This window comes from Grampus griseus, assembly GCF_964374135.1.
Source record: "Grampus griseus genome assembly, chromosome: 10".
Classification (NCBI taxonomy): domain Eukaryota; kingdom Metazoa; phylum Chordata; class Mammalia; order Artiodactyla; family Delphinidae; genus Grampus; species Grampus griseus.
In genome coordinates, this window is record NC_139004.1 from 33208997 (window position 1) to 33234449 (window position 25453).

At 39.5% G+C, this 25453-nt stretch overlaps 1 protein-coding gene across 5 annotated transcripts; it reads right to left on the minus strand.

Annotated features, from left to right (window-relative positions):
- Nucleotides 1-538: 538 nt before the first annotated feature.
- NFYA (nuclear transcription factor Y subunit alpha) lies at nucleotides 539-25274 on the minus strand (the record flags this gene model as incomplete). 5 transcript variants are annotated; one of them, XM_082663972.1, is made up of 10 exons in its annotated part: nucleotides 25152-25274; nucleotides 19058-19205; nucleotides 17402-17488; nucleotides 14532-14678; nucleotides 10761-10892; nucleotides 10464-10569; nucleotides 9133-9281; nucleotides 6628-6801; nucleotides 5748-5849; nucleotides 539-3124 (listed from the first exon to the last, which is right to left on the minus strand). In XM_082663972.1, the coding sequence occupies exons 2-10, from the start codon at nucleotides 19130-19132 to the stop codon at nucleotides 3071-3073; spliced, it is 1026 nt and encodes a 341-aa protein (XP_082520098.1). In that variant the 5' UTR covers nucleotides 19133-19205; nucleotides 25152-25274. The 5 variants fall into 5 exon arrangements, with proteins under 5 accessions (XP_082520098.1, XP_082520097.1, XP_082520096.1 ...); XM_082663971.1 differs by lacking the exon at nucleotides 17402-17488; XM_082663970.1 differs by lacking the exon at nucleotides 17402-17488 and having other exon boundaries at nucleotides 9133-9299.
- Between the last annotated feature and the right edge of the window lie 179 nt (nucleotides 25275-25453).

A 25453-nucleotide genomic window follows, 5' to 3' on the forward strand; every position in this document is an offset into this window, starting at 1 on the left:
GTAATCCCCCTGCGCGCTTTTTCTCACACTTCGTGTGGTAATGGCCCATTTGAGGCTGCCGGTCTGTGGCTCAGATTGGTGAACACAAAGCAATAAAAGGACGAGCGTGTTGTGGATTTTTAACAATCAGAAATGCATCTATGTTTTTCTGCATAAATAAATCTAAAAATTACATCTTTACTATTCTTAGTTCTACAATATATCATATAACAATGCTGTTTGGTTGGTAACTGAAGGGCTAATTTTACTCATGGAATTAATTCATCGTGTTTTCATGAACACTTACAGTGGGAAGACCAAATGTATGATCAGTCCACAGGCGACAGAAAATATTTCCTCAGTAGGGTGGGAGGGCCGAAAGGGAAGGAAAAGAGATCAAGGGGAGACACAGCTGAAAGGCCGGACACTCTCAAGTTTGACACTGTCCAGAGCTTACATGTGTGTTTACAGAGTTCACAATATCAGCATTATAAACACAACCCAGAACCCAGGGGATGTAAACTCCTCAAAATTCAAGACACTTTTAAAGCATTTTATAAATTTATTTTAAAAAATAACAATTGAAATGACATCAATGATCAATCACCTGTGCTCCCCCTACAGCTGAGGGGAAAAACCTTCTGTATAGTTGAGTCCCAAAGGAAAATCAAGACATTATTATCAGGCACCCATTAGCCAGAAAAATGCTGTTGGTCCAGTGGTATAGACACTGACATGTTCAATGTACCAGTGCAATTAAAATATATATTTACAATTATCCTGCGGAAAAAAGCACTCAAGAAGTGAACTATGCATTAAACCAGTTATTCACTCATCCATTCACTCTTTTTGCATCTATGAAGCCATCACTAGTCACAAGGACAAATGAATAAAAGAACTTCTAGTAACAAAAGAATCCAAACCTCACCCCCACTTTGTGGGTTATTATGTGCTAAAATGACCACAATAAAAGGGCCATGAGCTACCTGAAATGGCAATGACAAAATGACAACTGAAGCATTTCAAATAAAACCAAACTCAAACTCGTGAAAACAAAAATCCGCAACAATATGAGGTTGGTATTACTATGTACAAACTTACAGACACAAATAAATAGCATTTTAGAACTGTTGTTGGCTTAAGTACTAGAAATTAGGTCTGAGGAATTTCTTTCTGAACTCTGCATCTTGAAGGTTCCTAAACAAACCAAAGGATATAAACTCTTCATTGTTTCTAGTAATCTATCATCTGAAGAACTTGGGGCTTACTGAATAAAGTTAACACCTGAAACTCACATAAAGAGCCAGAAGTTTCTAGTGAGCCCACAGGTCAACCCTGCCTAACATCCGCAAGCCAGGACAGACGACTAGATTCAAGGGACTAGGGAGATACTTCACTTCCTGCTTTCTTTGCATAGCTCTGTACCTCTATTTTGTACCACTACAGTGATTTCCCTTTGTGATGTTTTCTTTAGAGGGTTTAATTTCTTTTCCTTCTTAATACAGCTAGAGTGATATCAAAGAAAGAGCCAATCTCTACTCTTGGTATTTAAATCAAACCCAAATGTTCTTCAAAAGGATTGTTTTCCTTCTTTGTTTCCAAGAAAACAGCAACTCTTCTGAAATATCATCTTAGTTCTCCCAGGGTTCCACGTTTAGAAAAGAAACAGATTACTGAGGCACAATCCACTCTGGGAGTTGTGGTCCTGTTCCTGACCCTGCAGGAATCTCTATTTCCAGTCCGCAGTTTATCCCCAGAACATGGATGCAACGTGAAAACCTTTCCGCACAATGCCTACGGAGAAAAGGGGAAACAAACGGAAACTGGCACCAAAGAATCAGCTGCCATGGGAAGAATGAGAATGTTCGCTCTCCAGGGCCAGCACAAAGCGCAGGAGTGAAGCCAACATACATCTCAAGCTCTAGTAGGCAAACCTGGACTATGTCCAGGATAGCTTGATTGAACAGTGCTTTCCAGAAATTGTCAAGGACCAAATCTCAGACTTTTCCCTTTCCGTGCTTGTTAAAAGGTTATAGTATAAATGTAAATTATTCTCTTCATCTTAATGATCCATCGAGGGTATCCATCCACTGGTGAATCGTGCTATGACAACATCAGAGTATACATACTACCCTTTGTCCTTCTAGACTGAAACAAACATGAACCTTTCTATTCCCCAAATGCTGTCACAAAGCCTGTGATTGAAAATCTCTAGTTCTGCTCTGTTAAGGAGTTACTACAAATGTCCTCAGCACTTCGGCACAGAAGTTCTATAATTTTGTTCTCTACTTAGGAAAGGCAGTGTCAAGGCCCAGCACACTCTAAGTTGTCTTAAAAGTAACCTCAGCAAGAACTACAGTCCATATGACCTGTCGACAGACAAGCAGACCACAACTTGTCAAAGCTAAGAGATTCAGCTATATTTTTAGTGCTTGAGTCTTTTATCAGTCTATCCCCAGAGTTAGCTTCTTCTTGGCTGGAGTCCAAAAATACCAACCTATCATCTGGGTAGAAGGGATTCTTATTATTACCACAGATTAGATGCATGTATCTCAGAGAATTTATTGTTTCCATATCATGAGATGAAGCTTCCTTGCCTGGAAACCATCTCTGAATACAAAGTGTCCATTAGTCAGCCTGAGATCCCCCATCAGAGGGATGGGTGCTGTTTGGAATCCATGGGAAGGAGTGGGCTGCAGCTTCCCTGACTGCAGTTTAGGTTGAGAAGGTCGTTCTCCTCTGCTGAGATGGCTGGCTCGCATCACCAGTCAACATTAAGTGCTAGGTGTGGTACTGCTGGGCTGGCATGGGTCCCCTGCATCATCCCAATCCATGAAATGTCAATGTCACCAACAGTCTGAAATAAGTCCTGACTGAAAGGGTGAGTCAAAGGCTTGCAACTTCAATTTGCCAGACATCCTTGCAATTATAATACTAAGCCACTTATTAAAAACTAAGTGGTTTCTGTCCTGTAGAAAAGGGCAGAATGTAATCGTCAGTGTCCCATTGGAAGAGGTGATCAGTTTCCTTGGAACAGTGGGAAACAGTGCGAGGAACATGACCTTGATCAGTTCCATCACATGGCCTGGGGTTAGGACACTCGGATGATCTGTGTCATAGCCTCTTCATCTGCTTGATTTGGATCCTACAAAGAAAGCATAACAATTAAAGTCCTTTGCAAAAGAACTGGGAACTCATGGCTCTCACTACTTATCACCAAGGGAAATACACAAACTAAGTAAACCAAAGGCTTGTGATGTATCTAAGTCTGCACACACGGATTGAAACGCAGCTCCATTAGCAAAGAAGAGACAATGCATCTTATTCCTAAAAAGATTCAAGTCTGGCCTGGCATTCCATTAATAAACACTCCAGAGTTGAGAGTATCTCTCTTTTCTAAGCACCTATGCTGTGCTCTATGCTTAAGGATTAAAGGTCCTTAGGCGGCTAAGAAAAAGACCCAGAGAAACCAAGTCATGTTGTATATTTTCTGATCATCATATTTAAATACTGAGCCCTTAGCAGGGCTGGAGAGGACGCTGGAATTTATTTACTTTAATGCACTCATTTTGTAGATAAACCTGAAGCCTGGATGGGTGAAGTGATTTGCCTGGACTAGAGTCACAAAGTTAGTGAGGAGCCCAGCAAGAACTAACTCCCAAATCTCTTGACTCCGATTTAATCTTTCCATTAAACTCTGCCTACTGCCTGCCTTTTACAAAACACCTGCAGTGTTCAGACAAGGAACAGCCCTTGGGAGTTCCCTGGCGGTCCAGTGGCTAGGATCTGGCGCTTTCACTGCCATGGCCTGGGTTCAATCCCTGGTCGGGGAACTAAGATCCTGTAAGCCGTGCAGTGTGGCAAAAAAAGGGGGGAGGGGATCAGTCCTTGGAAGCTTTTTGCAACACTCCACAATAACCACCTTCAGTTCCTCCACACCAACACTCTGAAGCCTCAACTGGTGTGATCCAAGAAAAAGCTGAAACATTTCTGGAGGTGGTAGGACCAGAGGCTGGGTCTTGATCAGTGAGCATGAACAATAACCAGCCTCTACTGAGCTCTCGCCATGCGCTAAGCACTGTGCTAAACAGGTGCCTAATGTGACTTACTGCATGAAATCCCAACATTCCTATAAAGTATCAACAGCATCCCACTTTAATGGTGAAGAAAGTGAGGCTAAGTAACTTACAGAAATAGTTTGAGATCTGCTGCAGAAAGCAATGAGCAACTAGCATGCATCCTTGAGCACGGGACTGACATGATTAAGAAAGCACCATCTTATAAAGACAGATTTGACAGTAGTGCAGGTGGGATGTGATGGGTATACAGAATAAAGCATCAGTAAATGGGAGGAACGAATTAATTCAACAAACATTCACTGAGTGCTTGTTCTTAAGTGGGCATCATGCTAAGTACAATCGAGAACAACAATCCTCGACTTTCTACACAGCTTACAGTCTAGTGAAGGAGACAACTACTGCACGATCACACAAATAAAACAATATGATTATTATCAATATTGCACTCAAAAGAAAAGGAAGATGTGAGAAAATAATGGGGTAGAAGAGACCTCTGGATATGGCCTCTCAGATTTAAATCAAGACCTAAAAGAAGGAGATAGCCAAGCAAAAGGATGGTGTGAAAAGCTTTACAGACCAGCTACTATTTTGAAGTCAAAGGTTCCTGAACACTATAGCAAGAGCATAAAGACCAAGCAGCAGGAGGAAATAAAGCCAGAAGTGGGCAGGAGCGAGATCATGCAGGGTCTTGTTGGCCATGGTAAGAACTCTGTATTTTAGTCTAAGTGCAAATGGAAAAGGGTGGGAGTAGAAGGGATTTAAGCAGGATGGTGAGGTGATATGATACACGTTTAGAAAGATCACACTAAGATGTGGAGAGTGAACTAGAGGGGCACAAGAGGGGAAGAAGGGAGACGAGGCAGCTGCTGTAACTGAAGCAAAGAAGAGCAGGTTAGACCAGCCTGACAGCAGTTACGAGGGAACAAAGTAAGCTGATTCAGAGTATATTTTAGAGTTAAAACCAAGAAGACTTCAAGAATTGGACAACTGTAGCTTTAATAACTGGGTCAATGGACATGTCACTTGTTGAGATGAGTGTTTGGTTTAGTCATAAAAAAATAAAATAAAAACCAACAGTTCTATTTTGGACACACTGACTAGAAATGCCAATAAGATATAATCAGTGAAATTAGATGTAAGAACCAGTATGGTTACAGACTAAGTTCTGGAATTACACTGCCTAGGTATGAATTTCAGTTGCACCATTTTATTAAATATTTTACCTTAGGCAAATGACTTAACCCCTCTAAACCTCAGATTCAAATGTAAAATGGAAACTATAATTCTTACCTCATGGGGCTTGAGCTTGTTGTAAAGATTCAATGAAAAAATGCTTACAAAAGAAAAGTGCTTAACATAATGGCTGGCACATAGCAGTTAAGTGTTAGCTGCTGCTGCTGCTGCTACTACTACACTAAGAAACAAACCTGTTCTTTGAAAATCAAGAAAAGTGAGAATTTCAAGAAGGAATTAATAGTAATAACTGGCAAAGACTGGAAGGAAAAAAGGCCACTGATTAAAGACCTTAGTTCTTTTAAGGTGAAAAGGGCTCTAAGACACACAATGTTGCATCTAGTTTAGAGACTGATTAGTACCTAGTTTGAAAATATCAGGAGGACAATGCGAAGGCTTCCACCCAAGAAAATACAAGGCAGTAAAGACAAGAATAAATGGTATAAATCTTCTTACCTGCATATGGGGACTATCTTTTTCCTTTGGAGAGAAAAATCGTCCACCTTCACCACGCTTCCGTGCCATGGCATGACGGTGCCGAGACTCATGCAGGTATTTCTAAAATAAGAAAAATAGAACTACTAGCTGAAACTAGCATAGCTGTCTAATGCTCAAAAGTTTAGGACAGCTGTGATCAAAGCCACCGGGGGCAATTATGACCTTGTATTATGGAGAAATCTTTGGAGAAAACATAAACAGCAGCTAACTATATCTAACTATCATAAGAATGTAAATGCCAAAAGAGTAATAACTAAATAAAGATTCCCCAAAGGTATGAGAGAGATCACTACCTACCTCCCAATATACATCCTCTCTTTCACTTTAATAACAAACCAAATTTTAGTTGGCTGCTCAGTAAAAAGACTGCATTTCCTATACTTATTTGCAGTTAGGTGTGGCCATGTAATTAAATTTTGGCTAGTGAGATGTATGGAACTTCTTGAATGTTTCCTTGAAAGAATGCCTTTCTTATTCCCTTTGCTCCGAGGCTAGAGCCCAGACAGTCATCTTGGACCATGGACAGCATACTAAGAATATCAGGACAGTAAGAAAGGAGGAGAATGGGTCTTGAAGACTGGAAATGTGCTACCACAGCCCAAGACAATTTATCTCTGGACTTCTTTTACGTAAGATAAAAAAACCACCCTATTTATGTCATATTTTTTAAATATTGCAGTTGCAGCTCCATATAGCAATAATAAATGCTTTTACAAAAGGTAACAGCTATCTAACTTCAATGTTTGGAAGGTACTCAAGGAAACAAACTACATAAAAGTAATTTCAAAAGTAGAACCCTGCCGTTCTCATCCTGTATCCTTCCCAATGTTATACATACCCTTCTTTCCTTTGGAATTTTCCCTTCTGCCTCTAATTTAGCCCGGGCTTGCCTCCTCTTAAGTATACGGTGGTACTGTTTGGCATTCACATAGAGAGGCTCTTCTTCAAGCATCTCTGCCCCAGGGAGAGGGATTCTCTGGATAGCAGGCACAGAGCCAGCACCAGGTACCATCTGTGTGAAAAGAAAATCAGAGCTTATTAACTAGTGACATGAAGTATGGACATGGGAGACAGTTTATTGGTCCCTGTTAGTTTTCTTCTGAATGCTACAAAAAGCAGCTTTTATAGGACACTTAGTTAAATGCAGATTCTTGGAGAACATTTACACCAAAGGCCTGCATTTTATTTTTTTTAACATCTTTATTGGAGTAAAACTGCTTTATAATGGTGTTAGTTTCTGCTTTATAACAAAGTGAATCAGCTATACATATACATATATCCCCATATCTCTTCCCTCTTGTGTCTCCCTCCCACCCTCCCTATCCCACCCCTCTAGGTGGTCACAAAGCACCGAGCTGATCTCCCTGTGCTATGCAGCTGCTTCCCACTGGCTATCGGTTTACATTTGGTAGTGTATGTATGTACATGCCACTCTCTCACTTCGTCTCAGCTTACCCTTCCCCCTCCCCACGTCCGGAAGTCCATTCTCTAGTAGGTCTGCATCTTTATTCCCGTCCTGCCCCTAGGTTCATGACCTTTTTTTTTTAGATTCCATATATATGTGTTAACATATGGTATTTTTTTTAACATCTTTATTGGAGTATAATTGCTTTACAATGGTGTGTTAGTTTCTGCTTTATAACAAAGTGAATCAGTTATACATATACATGTTCCCCTATCTCTTCCCTCTTGCGTCTCCCTCCCTCCCACCCATCTAGGTGGTCACAAACCACCTTTTACGTTTGGTAGTGTATATATGTCCGTGCCAGTCTCTCAGTTTGTCACAGCTTACCCTTCCCCCTTCCCACATCCTCAAGTCCATGCTCTAGTAGGTCTGTGTCTTTATTCCTGTCTTACCCCTAGGTTCTTCATGACCTTTTTCTTTCTCTCTTAGATTCCATATATATGTGTTAGCATACGGTATTTGTTTCTCTCTTTCTGACTTACTTCACTCTGTATGACAGACTCTAGGTCCATCCACCTCACTACAAATAACTCAATTTCGTTTCCTTTTATGGCTGAGTAATATTCCATTGTATATATGTGCTACATCTTCTTTATCCATTCATCTGTTCATGGACAGTTAGGTTGCTTCCATGTCCTAGCTATTATAAATAGAGCTGCAATCAACATTGTGGTACATGACTCTTTTTTGAATTATGGTTTTCTCAGGGTATATGCCCAGTAGTGGGACTGCTGGGTGGTATGGTAGTTCTATTTTTAGTTTTTTAAGGAACCTCCATACTATTCTCCATAGTGGCTGTACCAATTTACATTCCCACCAATAGTGCAAGAGGGTTCCCTTTTCTCCCCATCCAGCATTTATTGTTTGTAGATTTTTTGATGACGAAGGCCTACATTTTCAACAAACATTCCAGATGATTCTGTAATAGGGGCCAAGGAGCCATACTGGGAAATGACACAACCATGTCCAAATTTTTGTCCACACAACTGCTCCATTTTCTAGGAATGTCTGCTGCCATCTAATGGTCATGAATGGTAATCATATGGCAATAAAAGAGCACAAGGAAAACACAAAGGAACATAGGTTCAGATTGACCAAGTGCTACTAAATGCTTTTAGTTATATAAATAATTTTAATTAAATTGTTAACTTACTATATAATTCAACCCATATTTTCCTAAACAAACAAAAACAAAACACTACTAAATGTATGAGGAAACAAGTAACGGGCTCCCGTGCCCCACTACCTTCCCAACTATAACAACTTTGAATGGTTGTATTGTTTTTTCTGGTAGTTCCTCTACTTCTGTGCAGGTTTCTACTACTCATTCTTAATTTATCCATTTTAGGTACTGTATACTGGCACCCTATTTTGACATATATGAGGATTTAGCTTTCACTCACACCACCCAACTCTCCTTCCCTGTCTTCCCAATATATCTACATCACAGTTTTTGGTTTCTCTATTGATTACAATCTTTCTAATTTTGAACTTACTTCTTGTTTTACCCACTCTGGGCAATATACTTTCCAATTCCCGAAGATCAGTAGTTTGTATCGCCCTTCATTATTTGAATTATGAATAAGATTACAGAAAAGCAAATACATCTGTTTATCTTCTGCTATATCTCTAGCACCTAGAATAGTCTCTGGCACATAGTAGGTGCCCAGAATGAATTATGGTTTGTTGTAATGTTTATTGTAAAAGTATATCTCTGTAAGTGTCTTAAGGGATTAACTGCAATCCCAAGAGGTCAGCATTATAAACAAGCTTTATGAGAGATATCAAATTGCAAGTTGAAGAAATTTTCAAAGACAAAGATACATGGAAAAACAAATTACAGGTGAGAACAGTGAAATGAAAAATCAATTTTCTTACCATGACCATCCCTCCTGAGTTGACCACATTGCCTGCCACTGGTAGTGTCACAGTGACAGTCCCTTGCCCACTGCTGGTTGTGTTGGTATTGGCTCCGGTCTGGACAATCTGTGCTCCTGCCAAACTGGCTGCAGGGATGGTGATCATGCCTGAAACAGGGACTGTAACTTTAAGAAAATAAAACATAAAACAAACAAAAAACAGGTACACAGAAAGGAGGGAACACAGTTAGTCCCTCTTCTATGTGGCACACACTTATGCACCCTGGAAAAACATACTCAATAGCACAAGGGGAAAAGAAGCTCTCCTCCATTCTCTCCCTGGTTTGCTGTATATAATCCAAGTAATCACAATCTTAGAAATTCTATCAACTATCTGGGTTCCAGTTCTGAATAAAACTACCCTTGAAGTGGGTAATTCACTGGGTATTCCAATAATAGTTTTCAATGGGTGACCAGAAAGTCTGGAGGCTTCCCTTTCTATGGGCCAGTATGACTCCAGCTATATCAACCGTTCTTATATATATGAATAACCTGCTTCAGGATGAAGATTTTTATAAACTTTTAATTTGTCTACCCTAAATTGACAATGAGTCAAACAGCTGCAGGACTAAAACTTCCAATTAAACCAGGTACTCCAAGCCCCCAAGCTATCAACAGCAGCACTTGAGAATTTGTTCATCATTCTCTGAGCTCCTGCCAATTCAGGCCCGAGTCATGGGAGAGCACGCTTACTGCACTCACTGGATCTTGTATACTGCCAAATTTTAATCACAGGTCAAAACTTTAGTCATAGAATACAGACCTCTAATAAGGGCTATGCACTGTGTTTATTTGGTCACATGCATGTCTCACTCACTAGACTAGAGGGTCTTTGAGAAGAAAACTACTTCAGTAATGTGCTACATATACACAGTGGGCATATAAGTCTTCTTGGAATAAATTAATAATGAAGAGTGGCCCAGAAAAAAAAAAAAGCAGCAATAGCAATAAATGCCAACTTGACTTATGATGTATGTCTCTACCACTAAAGAAACGCCATATTTCTAATCTTCTATTTAGAAAACATTTCTCCGCAGAAAGAATAAAAAGCTTATATAATCCGTAGGGTCCTAGTGGTTGTCTTTAACAACCACTGTAGTTCTACAAATGGAATCAACATTGGTCGCATATTGGTGACAAGGAACTAACAATCAACGGAGACTTAGAGGAAATTTTGTTGTTTTTCAAAAATATGTCGTATAGAGGTTGCCACAAAATTTCGAAAGCAGTCATTTGCTCAGGATAAGAAGGATGCCCCCAAAGTGCCACAGAAATGATGGGCACACGTACCTTGCTGGAGAATGGTGCCATCTGCGTTAACTGGCTGATAGACGATGGTCTGCCCCTCGGCAGTCTGTGCCACTTGCTGCCCCTGGACAGCAATCTGCTGTTGCGTCTGTAGGAAATAAATAATGCCACAGTTGAACGCATTCCGAAGACACCACAAGGAAAAGGACTATGTAGTCCTTTTTAAGAAAAAGAAATTTTTCTTCCCCATTTCTACTACATGTGAAATATCTGACTCAGTTGTCTAACCCTCCCAAAGCAGCTGTGCTCCTGTGTTGACACAGTGGACAGTGGAATTACCTGCGTCTGGCCAGCAGTGACGGCTGTCTGGGGCTGCTGGATGATGATCTGCTGGGTCTGGCCCTGCTGGCCCTGTACCTGCACAGCCTGCCCACCCTGGATCTGGATCTGTCCAGGTGGGACCAACTGTATCTGCGGAACAGAACATAAAAGATTAGTGTCCTGCTGACACTGGCCTCCTATGGTTCTGGAGTGTTAGTTACCCAAATTCCTCTAGAAGGCAGGGAATGCCCTAAAGAGGAAAAAAAAGAAGTCCTGTTTTGCTCTATTATGAATTAGAGATAACTTGTTTTCCATTTATGAAACAATGGGGGAATTTTGAACACTGTCTAGGTACTGGATGATATTAAGGAATCAACGTCAGTTTTTAAAACGATGATAGGCTGGCATGTGTATATATTTTTAAAAGCATGTTCATTTAAAAATATACCCTAAATATACCTAATATACCATATTTTTAATAGATGAAATGGTACTACATATATTCAAAATAACCCTTGAGTAGGGGAATACAGATGAAAATGGATTTACTTAAACATAATACTAGTTTGTGTGTTAAAATGGGTGATGAGGATTCACCATACCATTCTCTTTGTTTTTGTCTGTTTGAAGTTTTTTATAATAACATATTGAAAAAAAATTAAGTAATTCCTAATTTTTCCAACTGGGATTCTATAAATATGCATATATAAAATCCTTAAAAGATTTTGTATAGAAAGGTTGAGACTATCATATCAGACATCCCTGCAGTCAAAACTGAGATTTAACAAATTAAATTAGAAAGTGTTGGTAAATAAACAAGTAAAGAAATTTATCTGGTTATCTGGATCTTTTTCTACCTGTTTTGGATAGCGAGGAATACGTGTTACTGGTCAATAGGGTTTCCTCTTCTATCTATTCATATTCTTTGCCCATTTTTCTACTGGATTGTTATTTTCATATCAATACATAATTTTTTTTTTTAATGTATTCTAGATACGAACCCAGTTAAGTGTTAAAAATACCTTCTCCAAATTTTGTCTTCTACCTTTGTTTTATGATATATTTTGATGTATACAAGTTTTTATTTTAAAGTAGTCAAATCAATTTTTTTTTGTCTTTAAGAAATCCTTCTCTACCCCACAGCATAAAGAAAATATTCCTGTAAAGAGAATATAAATGTTTCCAAGTATGCTTTTTTCCATTTAGATTTGTAATCTATCTAGCAAGTATTTTTGATATAGCATGAGGTAGAGAATAATTTTCTTTTTTGATATCATTCTTAAACCATTTCCTCACTGATACTTTATACTATTTTTGTTATATACCAATTTCCAATATTCTTGCATCTATTTTTTGGCTCTCTACTTTAGTTCCATTGTCTATATCAAGCCAGGGATATTAATCTGAGAGCATAGATTTCACTGGAATTCTAAAACAGAAGATGCAATCCAAAAAAAAGGTTAAGTACACTTCTAAAAGACACAGTTATTCAAAAAACACTAAAGCAACCTCTAATAAAAATGGATCGAAATTTTAAGCATTCTAAGGGAGGCTATGGGATCTTACCTAGAGCCATATTATATAACATTAACAGAAAATAAATTTTCCAAGATGGTTTGATTAGTTACAGTCCTGCTTGGAGGGAGGGGAATAAAATAACCATTTCAATGTCTCTTAAAGGCCAAAAAAAAAAAAAATCCCCAAATTTAGAGCTGAAAAATCACAGAATTTAGAGCTGAAATGAACCCTAGCAATCACCTGATATAAACTGCATTTTCAAATGAGAAAACTGACACTCAAATGACTTGGCCAAGATCAGAAAGTTTGTTTAATGGCAGACCTGTGAATGAAGTCAGGTCATCGCACTCGTGGTACAATGTTCCTAGCACTGAATCACACTATTTCTATTCAACAGAGAAGAGGGAGTGGCAAGGGGGGGGTTGGAGACGAGGCAATGACAGCAAGGACAGAAATGAAACAGCAGTGTGAAACTGAGGCAAGTACACACACTAAAATATATTTAAAGGCTCACACATTTATGCATGGAGAAACATGGAAACTATTTTTAATCCTAACTAAAACTCTATCTTGGCAAAAATATGCCAAAAGCATTAAAAATGATCTTACCCTTTGCCCAACCAATTCTTCCAATCCAAAGAAATTACCATAAGATTAAATTCAACTGAAAAAATAAAGCTATAAAATTCGAATACATTTATAGTAATCTTACCTATAAAAGCAAAAAAAGAAAAATGAAACAAAAATCCCTAAATACACTTTGTAAATTAGAAATTCTGATTCATCAAATTGACCATTATGAAGGAATTAAAAATGATAAGAAAATCATGTGGGGGATAAAAAAAAGCAAAGTAAAACAAACAAAAACACCAAACACACAACAATGAAAACTATATGCATGTGTATAACTATGTCTGAAAGGTGTGCACAAGACTACAAGGGAATATGCAAAACTTAAAAGTTTGATTTATCAAGCATGGCCAAATTCTTTCAACTTATATTACATTCCTCCACAAAAATGAAGACATTAATGAAATAATTGTAACTGTTAAAACTAATTAAAGATGTAAACAGCTTTAGAAAATTTTAGTAAAAAGTTCATAAACATATATACTCATTGGGATTTAGCTATTAATTACAAAGGTGAGATGACTTAAGTATATACCTCTCTGAAAATTATTTCTCACTAACAATACTTCAGTATTAACCCCTCACCCAAAGTCAACAGTTCATCCTTTTTAACAAGGACATAACACTCCACATGAATAAAGTATGATGTATTCAACCATTTCTTTATCCTTATTAACACTCAGGCTACAATTATTTATTTATTTATTTGCTACTAGAATGCTGCATGTACAAATGTCTTTGTGTATTTTCCCCTACATATTGATGCTTTTCTTCCTATAGAATAGATTCTCAGAAGCAGGACAGGTAGATCAAAAGGCTTATGTATTTAAGAGTGACATACCTTTCCAAAATGGCTTTAGAATTTGAAAATTACCAAAAATAATGAGTGTTTCATTTTCTTCACACCCATTCTAGCACTGGATATAATTACTGTTTAAAATTTTTGCCAACAAGATAAAAATCCCTCTAAAAATTTGATGCCACAGAGTTGTGTGTCCTGTTTACTTTTGTTTTCTGTTTCCAAATCAGTCTTTCCAGTGGATTTACCTAACTATATGTCTGTTTAAGGAATCAGCTTTTATTTACTTTTCTACATTTGTTGGTTTTCTACTTCATTAATTTTAACCAATCTTTTGCTCATTTTGTTCTTTTCCCAACTTTCTAAGTGAAATACCATTGTTTATTTGCAGTTCTTTTAAAATATTTAAGTTTATAAATTTTGCTCTAAGTACAGCTTGAGGTGTGTGCGACAGGTCTGAACTGAAATATTTCCATCACTTCCTAGATAACTCAAGTTATAAATTACATGGAAGGAAATGAAGACTATAAAATTCCCTCCCCCAGTGCCCAAAAGTGCCAACTGAGATCACACCAATGAATTACTTTTATTAAACTAGATTCTTTTTATATTCTTTACATTGATTTGAGATCACGTCTAATATCTTAGTCCTTACCAGAGATGTCCAATTTCTGTATAGCTCTGCTTTATATCACTGACACTACAAAGGTGGGAAATCGACTAAATGCGAACAGAAGGTAAGAAACAATTAAGTGCAATATCAATTTTCAGTTTGCAACAACCTATTTCTTAAAACCTGTATCCTATTATTCTGTCTAAACATTTTTAAAAATACCACTCACCTGCTGCAAACCCTGTGTCCCAGATACAGGTACTTGCATGATGGTTTGACCTTGTCCACCAGGAACAGCCTGGACCATGATGGGTTGGCCAGTTGATGTGATTAACTGGCCTCCACTGACTTGTACCATTAATGGCTGCCCCTGGACCTAAAATAAAGTAAAATAAGAACAATGAAATAACATAAGACACAAAATGGTTTTTACCAAAAGACAATCACTGCATCTACTCTGCTGCCTTGCTAGAGGAGGAGAAGGTAGGAGAGACACTAAGAAAATAAGTCTCAAGTCCTCATCCTCAAGTAGTCTTCTTTGAAAATACAGTATCTTTGACTAAATGCCAAGCTGAATACTTTAAGGTCAGATATAATGGAGAATAGGCAGTCTTTGGGAAGTCTCAATAGATACAAGGCATTTATCATCAAATACAGGCTAAACCCATGAGAAGTATTTAATCAAATCATCAAGGCTATTATTTTTGTTTTTAGACCAATATCCAGGAATACTCTCTAGTGAAGGCTGGAGAGGAGGCAATGAGAGGGAGGGCTGATGGTGGGGATGGTGGTTGACTGCAAATAAATTCTAAGTAACTTGTAAGGAGTAAATCAAACTGAACCTAGCAACCACTCCAGGTTAGGTAGTGAGCAGCTCTGGGAGCTTTTCTAGAATGCCCTTCCTCCCTACAGTTTCTCAAGTATAAATGAAACATGTATCTTTTACCCTCTTCACCTCACTAAGAATTCTAATCCTGTGGTTGCTCAAGGAGCCCACTAGCAAAAATGCCTAGAAATATATTGCTGGTCAGTTTGCAGTCTCTGTGGTGGAACCTCTCACACTGGACCCTGCAATACCTGCATAGTTATTTTAGCTTTAACAAATATGAAAATTATACAAAGCACTCAAGTGCACCAAAAACTCCCAACTTTCAAGCTCCAATGAGTAAATGGATTACTCCAGAAGCTGGGGCATTGTAAGTGCTCTGTGACATCTTGAGTCTCAATATAAAAATATCTAGCCAACTACATTCTGAAAGCCAAAAAATAAGCCACTTTAGTTCAATAGAATAGCTAAAAGTCCAAACTTTCTATCTTTGTTTTGAGGAATTATTTGTAACAGATCAAAAGAAAATCCGTATATCTGAAATAATCATTCTTAATGCTAGTGAAAGTATGTTCAAATAAGAGGAATTAGTTAAAAGACCGATCTGTCCTAGATTAGTAGATTAGATATTAAGCCTCCCCCGACCCCCAAGCATATCATAATCTTCAGGAACATTCAAATCCTGTATTTTGTTAAACTGTTCATTGAGAAATTCCACTTTACTTTTTAAAGACTTGCATATGCTCTATGAGGAAAGACTTTCCAGAATATTTATTGCATGACTAACTGAAAGAAGTATTTAAAATTCTCCAAAATAGTGAGAGCGCTAGAGGAAAGGTTTCCATTATTTTCATAAAGTACCTCCCTTTCTTTAAATAAAATCTGCCTAAGTAGGAAACACAAGTTTTAAGGCACAGCTATTAGTAATTTTCTGGCTATCCATCATCTTAACTTTTCCCTTCATTGACACACTTTTCCCTATATATGCACACGATGAACTATTTGAGACTCCAAGGAACCCACTGTTTTTACAACATGTGAATGAATACAAGCATACATGCATCAGACAAGAAGCCATACAGTTAAGAGCAGGTTACATTCCCATTCCACAAGTGGTTAATGACAGTACTGTTTTATATTTCAATAAGATGAAGCAAGCATGAGAAACATGAATAACAAACTGCTGAACTGAGATTTGAATATAGTTTGGGAGTACCTATGAGCTCAGCTTATTTCAGCTTAATTTATGTGCGGAATTGGCTGTACATCATCATCAAACACTATTAGTGGCAGGTTTGGGAGTGGGGCTGAAAGGGTAAAGTGAAATGAGTACAATAAGGGGTAGTTCACTGCAGGATACTTGCTAAGCAGCACTAATAATAAAGTGAGATGCCAGTTTTACATTCTAGGTCCTACTCTGAATCATTTCCATTCAATGGAGGGAAAAAGGCAGGGTACTCAAATCTTGTCAATTTCTCAAAAATATGGTCATTTTAGTTAAAGTAACCTATAAACTCAGAAAAGACTTATGCTTCTTCACTTATCTTTATATAGGAACCGGCCAAAATATAACCCCAATTTACATATTTAACTTGGTCATACATAATGTTAGGAAACTGCATTGTTTAAGTAGGAATTCTAATGGTGGCTATAATACTTAAGACTTACAGAAAGCATATTCCACCTCTGTCCAAGAGCTATGGGGCAATCTCTGCAGATCTAACAATAAGACAAGTCATTATTTCCCCAAGAAAGGTAATGAAAAGATAGCAGTTAAGAGATTAACAAGATTCAGAGATTAGATCAATCTTGTCAAGTGCAATCATTATTGCAGGACAGGACAGCCAAGTTGTCCTTTTAATAAAAATAAAGCACAATCTACCCTAGTAAAATGTATATATTTTCTTCTCCACTATCATAATACAAACTCAAGAAAAGTTACCATGCAATCTTATTACAGTTTGATCTCTAAATAGGTTCTAAAGCCACTTGTAAGAATTTCTTCCTGTCCCTTATACTGATTCTTTCCCAGACATTCCCAAAGAAACATTAGCCAAACGGCACTTTTCAGAAAATTGATACTGGGGTCACTACATGATTTAGCATGAAACATTAGGAAACTGGCATCTTCTAAGCCTCAAAGACAAGTTAGCAGCATCAAAGACATGCAACTGACTTTGCCATTTCTCCATGAGATCCTACCACAAACAGCACCAAACATGAGGAGAGGAGAAGTTCATGCAGTGCTTACAGAGAATCAGAGAGGGCACCACTACCTGGAGGGTCTGGACTTGCTGGCCTGAGGCGGATGCCACCTGGGCCTCAGTCTGCAACTGGACAGCAGTAACACCACCCTGCTGCTGAGAACAGGAACAGGAAGAGCTTGAAATGTGTCAGGAAGGAAATGTATAGTTCAAGACATGAGGTCACCTTACCTCTTATGGGAGAGGGAGGGTCTTCTTTCAATAGCCCCACCCTACACAGGACTTTCAAACTGTAGACTCCCTATACTGAAGCTGTTTTGTTGAAGTAACAGATTACAGATATTAGCCCTTTGTCCCCAGAGTGGAACTCAAAACACACTTCCATGACTCAAAAAACCCAATATAGCTGACATCATTAACAAAAACATTTTTAACACAGTCCTTCCCTCCAAAAATAGGTATTTGATCCTTCTTCGTGAAGTTATTTTAAAGCTCTTTTTATTTCCTCAATTGAATTCACAAGAACAAAAAAGTTAATCAGGTTTTAGCAGCTTTGAAGCTACAATGAAGAATTTCTGGAACTGAAATGCAATCCCCAGAAAGGAAGAATGAAGGTAATCACTAGAGCCAAAATCATCTTCAAGAGGTCACTCACTGCTCTTGTGTCCCCAAACTAGGATTACTCCTACTCATCTGGACTACCTTAGAAGCAATGTTTTCACAGATTCAACCTAATTTTTATTACTCCGAATAGTAAGTTCTGACAGAACAAGAATTCACCCACCAGGGCATTGGTATGAATGGAGGGTCCTCTGTGGAATCCCCTTTTCTACCAAGGCAGTTGAAGGAAGCTGCGGTTACGTGGAAGGAAAAGGCAGCAAAGGAATTTCGATAATTAATCTCTTTTAATCAAGGGTAGCTCCTTTCTTTGATCATTAGATGGAACAACTCACCATCAAAACATCCTCTGCCCTCCCTACTAACTACTTTTCTATATTATCTAAGTTCCATTTTGGAAATAAAACATTCCCAATCTTGGCCTAAGGTTAAATCAAGGCATAATAAATTTCTTTTCTTCCAGGGAGAAAAAACCAGTGAAGTTTTCCTAAAATAAAGCCAGGTATAAATCATCAGAAAATGTAATCTGTGTATAAATTCAAGAAGGCAACCTATATTAATTAGGATAAACCAGCAGCAGGGAATTCCTTTCTAATATGTGCTTATCCATAAGTGTGGCTATCTAAATATTATCCTCATGTTAAACTAGAGCTTTTCAAAATAAGCACTGTGATGGATCAAATCAAAGGACAGTGGATTTCTTAGAAGCTATCTTGGTTTGTTTATTGTGGCCAAAGCCTTACTAGACCACAAGGTAGCTTAATCAATAAGAGAAACAACCAAATTGAATCCAGGAAGAACAAAAAAAACCCCTGCATAATTCCATCTGAAAACAGACTAGGTGTTTGATTTCTAATACGATAAAAGGGGGCAATTTACTATTAAACCAGGCTCCCATGAAATCAAATTCTAAGTGGTTATGGACTGGATATAGACTTCTGAACAGAGAAAATGAGAGAAACTGCAAAACATCCAATCTTTGAAAAGCACTTCAGCACAAGTCACCAGACCCACTCTTATAAGATCTGAGACCTCTCAATTCCGCTACTGAGCAGTGCTATTATCAGCTCTTTTGCTGTGATGTTTAAAGCAGTTTTACTTCCATACCTGCTGCTGAATCTGTCCAGCCTGTACAACAATCTGCTCTGTTGAACTATTGCTGTTTGCTGTATACTGTTCCATCGTCCCTCCAAGTTAGAGTCTTGACCACAGTGATTTTCACTCTGGAGATCCTAGAAGACTTCAGGATGCACTCCTATTAGAAAGGTAGGAAAAGTAAAGTGAGATTGTTAATAAAGGCTTCACCAGATGCTTAACCTTGATAACGCTATTTAACATATGTAAAAAATGCTTTGTCATTTCTCATCAGCAAACTTTCCTTTCAAAACTACTAGAGCAACACTTAAGAAATTCTCATTAAGCTACAACATCACTTTGTTACAAGGCCTATTTAACACTGATTTTCAGGTCTGCACATGTACTTTAGAGAACAGTTTCTTTAATTTGTAACACATTTGCACTACATATGGCAAGCAATTTAAAATTTCAGGATTTATTATTTAGTAAGTAATTACCCAGACCTGAAGTCAAACACGTTGCTTATCAAAATCTCCATTAAGTAGTGTTAAGTAAGAAAGACCGAGCAAAGGTTTAGGAGTTTGTGTTTTAATCCAGAGCAAGGAATAAAAAGGAATTACAGAAACAGCAGACTATGATTTTCTCTGAAGAGTTTAAGTTTTCCTCAGTCATGAATCTGAATGCCTAATAATACCCCACCCTTTATTGTATAATTTTAACTTTTACTATGATAATTTTCAAAAATGTATCAAAATAGTGAGAACATTATAATGAACCCCTATGGCCATTACCCAACTTCAACAATTTTCAACCCATGGTCAATCTTATTCCACATATATCTTATCCACTTTCCACCCACCCCTGCATTATTCTGAAGCAAATCCCAGACACTTTATTATTCCAAACTCCAAAAATACATCAGCATCTATCTCCAAAGAGTAGATTCTTTTCTTTATCGTTTTATCACAATGACATTGTGCCTCTACAATTACTTCAAAACATTAAAAAATTTGTAAGCTCTTAATATCAAATATGCAGTCAATGCCCAAATTTACTATTCTCATACACTTTAACAGCTGAAAGCTCCTTTTTGAAATAAGCACACAATTAGATAAACTGAAGTGATATTTGAGAACCTTGAATGAAGACCTGATTCAAAAATTTAAAATTATATAAATTATCAAAGGGTAATTCACCTTGGAAACATGGGGGAGGTACAGCTGTATATAAGCAAAATGTAGATAAATCTTTCCCCAAACTTTTCTCCAGGCCTTCATGAATTCTAAAATTTGAATGACAAAGTTATGTGAGTTACATGATCTGCGCATCACAGCAGCAAAGCAGTGCACCACTCTCCACAAATCCACACATGGTGGAGGATATGAATCACCCAGCATGATTGTAAGGTGTCTCAACGTGATATGAAGAAATCAAAATATATTCAAGTGCGTGCCCAAATATTAGGAAGAAGTATCTTGATGGATGAATAGATGGAGAGATAGACATATATAGGTATCTCTCTGAAAAGGCAAGTATAGTACATTAACAGTAGACTCTAGATGAAGGGTATACAGGTGTTTATTATAAAACACTTTTAACTTTACTGTATGTTTGAAAATTTTTATACTAAAATGCTGGGAGGAAAATCTAATAAAAATCGACTGAGCCTATTACTCATAACCAAATTGGTATGTAGTATAAGAGTGTAAGAGTTATAAACAAGTGACAGGATGACTATGTCATCACAGCATGATGGTGTGTGGCGATGTGGTTCTTCAACTCACTACCCTTGCTCTAATGGAATACTCACCAAGCACACATCTAGCTATAATTTGGATTTACATATACAGTAGCCAACAGGGAGCAGATATGATCAGAAACACAAGTAAACTTGATAGTTATTTCTCATTGCATACTGAAAAACTGGCTTTCTGATTTTTATGTCTCTTCTGAATTGGGTGACTCAGTTGGCTCCTGAGAGATTCTGGGAACAGTACAGAAAATCAGATTTGCAGCCAGACGAAGTGGCTCTTCCAGGGAAGCGAATGGTCTTCCCTGAACTCTATCTTGTCTCTAACTGTAATACACACAATACATTTATATTTCTAAACTAATAAAATTAAAAATTAAGGGTCATGATACAAAACAGTGGTGTGATTGCATTTATATGAAACCCTGAATAGGTAACAGTAATCTAGAGACAGAGAACAGATCAGTGGTTTCCTGGAAATGGAAAAGGGGGTAGAGGGGAAGGTGGGAAGTTGACTGGAATAAAGCATTTGGAACTTTTCTGGGGCGATAAAATGTTTTATATTTTCACTGTGCTGGTGGTTGCATAGGTGTGTAAATTTGTCAAAATTCATCAAAATGTACACTTAAAATGATTATCCTTTATGTCTAAACTATATCTCAAAAGAGTTGATTAAAAAAATAAGGATCAGGAAGGAATGTCCTCTATATTTTAACAACCCATCCCACCCCAAATTCCCTTCCTGTATAAGATTTTTTCCTTGACCGCTAATTTCCAGAAGTTTACATCGCACTGGAAGTGCAGGGAAATGACTAATAAAACGTCATGCAGATTTTCTTCTTAACTAGTTTATCCTGGTAATACAAATGCTGCAATTTAAAAACACTTAAATTCACTATACTTTGAAGGGTCAAAAGGAAGCAGCTTCAAGTCTAACAGCAATTCTCTGTCATATTAACGAGGGAGCGATTCAGCGTGGAGCATGATATTGAGACTGCTAATGGTGAAGGCTGGACGCAACTGGCTTCTATGAAGCCACATGTTCCCATTACTGTGAGCTTCAATTAGCAGAACTGCAAACATCGTCGTCTTTCCTCAAGTGCCTTTCGGCCACATTCTGACAGAATTAAGCCAGCCAGCTTTAGTCTGTCTAGCTCTCACTCCTAACTCAAAGTTTGAATGTTTTTTCCTCAAAGAGAGAAAGTGAGTATGTTTATTCCGGTTAGCAAGAAAATTTCCCTTCCTCTTCACTTCAAGCTGCAGAACCTGAAATGCAGCTAACTACTTAGGAATCCATTCATTGTGGAACAACACACATTTTTATTTTAAAGCTAAAACTTCCAGAAACTCAACTATAAGCAAGTGAAAAACCCCATAGAATTATCATATTTGACAATCACTACCAGGTAAAAACTAGAACGGCAGCTTTCAAACTTTGTTGACAACTCACAGTAAGAAAAACATTTCACATCACAAATGCACATGCAACATATTAAAAAAGTAACTAAAACAAAAGTTTCATGAATATTTACCTTCATAACATAAGATGAACTGTGATAGTTTCTATTCTATTGTAAAAAATTACCAGCATTGGCCCACTAAATTGACTTCACAACTCAACAAACAGGTTCTGATCTGTGTTTGATAAAAGACTAGAGAACAAAGGGCTGTCCAGCTTCCCCATCATCCAAAAGGTTCTGGATTGCAGTTCCTAACTTGCTTCTTAATCTCCACGAATGATGTACCACCTGTCAGACACCGTCCTGAAGGTTTTAGAAATAAAAGTAAAACTGTGACTAAGATTTTAACTTCAAAGAGTCTTTAAATTTAGTAAAGGAGTAAAAATCTGTACTGAACCCCTAAGAGAAAAACAAATATGGGAGTATGGAGGACACAGAGTTCTTCCAATTGGGAATCGATAAAAAGGCTTTAGAAAAATGTGGCATCTGACCTGGTCTTAAGCATGAGCAGGATTTATATATGTGATGAAGTGGGAGGGAATGGAGTGCTCCAAATGAGGATAGAGCATAAAAACAAGGAGAGAAAAATTTCCACATATGAACAGTATATACAAGGCCACATGTCAAGAGAAAGCTAAGGCCAGATTACTGTATCTCAACATTCCAGGCTAAATTTTTCTGCAGATAGGTGGAGTCTCTAGAAGGGTTTAGCAAAAAAGTGACCAGACTATAACTGTCGCTTAGAAAGAAGTCTAGCAAAAATGTTTGCTGGTGTTTTAGTGACTAGATATAACCATTTTTAAGTACCAAGGTATTCATCCAGTCCAAAGGCAAATGTAAACATTCTAAAAAATATCTAAACCACAGTGCTCCATCTGTTAGATATTTTAAGAATTTAATAAAATTTAAAAATGACTTAAACAATGAAAAACTCATTACAAAAAGTGAAAACAAAAACTGTCCTCAAATTTTTAGTAGTGGAAAGAGCACTACTCCTCAGGAGTAGTTTTCTGCAACCTACCAATTGTATGACCTTAGTAACTGTGATTATACTAAAGGCCTACTCTATGTGGCAAGGACTGCTGCACTCGGTGCTTCACATGAGTAAAAACTTTTAAAGTCCTAGGAGAAAAATCTTCCTTTTTCCCCCAAAGTCAGCTGCTATTGTGGAGCAGAACCCCATAAGCCAGAAACTTATTTTTCCAATCTTAGAAAAAAGTGTGTTTCTAGATTTCTCCTATCCGAATTTCCACAAAATAACTGCTTCCGAAAAATTCCTTAGCAAGATATACAAGTGTTTTTACCAACTGGGCTTTCCAGCCTAAACTCTCACGGCAACTGCCCACTGCCCTATACTTTCTTCCCCCTTGAACACACAGCAAAGCTTGGTGCCTCTGCACTTGCTTTTCTCCTTGTGAGCAATGCTCTTCCATTCTTTCTTGTCCGAAGAAATCCCATTATCCTTCAAGGCCAATCAAAAGTGTGGCAATGCTGGCCTTCCACCGGGGCTGTTGGTAGCTCACACATCAGTGCACCACAGAACTGAACCTGGTCCCGTTACAGCACTAACCGTGAGATATTAATTACTGTTCACCTGTCAATCTCCACCAGGCTGGGAAGGTTCTTACCGACCTCTAACCACTCCCTCCCCAGCACACAGATGGACGCCTGGTACATACGAACTGTTCGATACTTGGTTGTCAACGGAGATTTCCTTTCACCCTAACCAAAACCCCACAAGACTGTTACGTTTCTATAAATACCTGCTGAGAAAACATCAACATACTGGAAAAAAACAAACCAAGAGATGGCTGTGGACTGAGCTAATGAGTGAAACCTGACACGTTCAAAGTGACACAGAAAGGTTAAAAGAAAATAATTGTGCATTCCCAAGGGAGCGAGAGTTCACAAGATGAAAAACAACAGATAAGACTAATGAAAGCAAATTGTGCAGCCTTCGGGAAAAGGAATGCACAGGGCTCGCCACCTTCTATAGTGAGGTTCCAGGCACCGAATGGACAGGCCTTACAGCCCGGGCAAGGACGGGTGACCGCCTGGTTGCGCTCCAAGACGGAGGTTTGCAGTTCTGCCCGGCGATCGGGGCGGGGAAGAGAGGAAATGACGAGCCAAAAGGGGGTGGTAACGGCGCCGGGCCGGAGACCCGGGACGAGCGTGCTGGGAGGTGGGGCGCAGCGGGGCCGGGGAGTGGGTGCACTAATGGATCCCCTCCACCCATCAGGGGGACAGCGGGGACGGCGGGGTGGGCGGGGCCCCCCTTTCGGCCCACCCCCTCTCCGCGCTGCACGCGGGTCCCGATGGCTGCGGCGCGCGTCTTCCCCGGGCCTGCCTCCCGACCCAGAAGGGCTGCAGACAGACAGACCCGCTCACGGAGGGGTGGGGTGCGCGGGCCCCGCGGGGGGAGACTTCCCGTCCCGAGGGCCAGAGCGTGTTGAGTGCAAGGGCGGGCTTAACTGTGAGGCCGGAAGGACCAGGAGGAAACCGCCAAGGCCCCGGGCCCACGTGTGTGTGTATACCTGAGCTTAGGGGCCTTGGTGGCAGGCAAACCCAACACCCCCCGGCCTGGGGCCTGAGAAGCTGTGCCTAAGGGTCGGGGGGACGGGGACGCATCGCATCCCCAACTGGCTCTGGCACCCTGCGAGGCTCTGGACCCCGAGATGCCTGCTCCCGAGGGCGCCATCCCCGCGCGGGGCGGCCCCCTGCAGGCCTCGGCCGGGAGTGCCCTGGGGCGCTCGCAGGCTCCAGCCTGGGCCGTCGGGAGCCCAGCTCGGCTAGGCTCAGCTTGACTCCCCGGGCTCGACGGGCGCCTGGGCCTCTCCTGAGTGGTCAGCGAGACCCGCCAATCGGGGCGCTGGGGCCGGCTCTGGGCCGCTGGATATTGGCTCCTCACACTCACCGTGCCTCGCTCCCCCGGTTCGCTGCCCGCGCTGATTGGCTCCAGTACCGGACCCCGAAACCCAATCAGAGGCTCCAGCCGCCGCTGCCGCCGCCACTGCCGCTGCCTAGCAAAATGGCGAAGCCGAACAAAGGGGAATCGGGCCTCCCTCCAACTGCCTCCGCGCAGGCGCCTCTGAGATCACGCCCCCTAACCCGAGCTCGGGCTCGCCCCACCCCCAGTTGAAGGAGCACTGCTCAGGCGTCCCCTGAAGCCACGCCCACTTCCCTGATTGGATCACACCCCCCGGCCGAAGGAATACG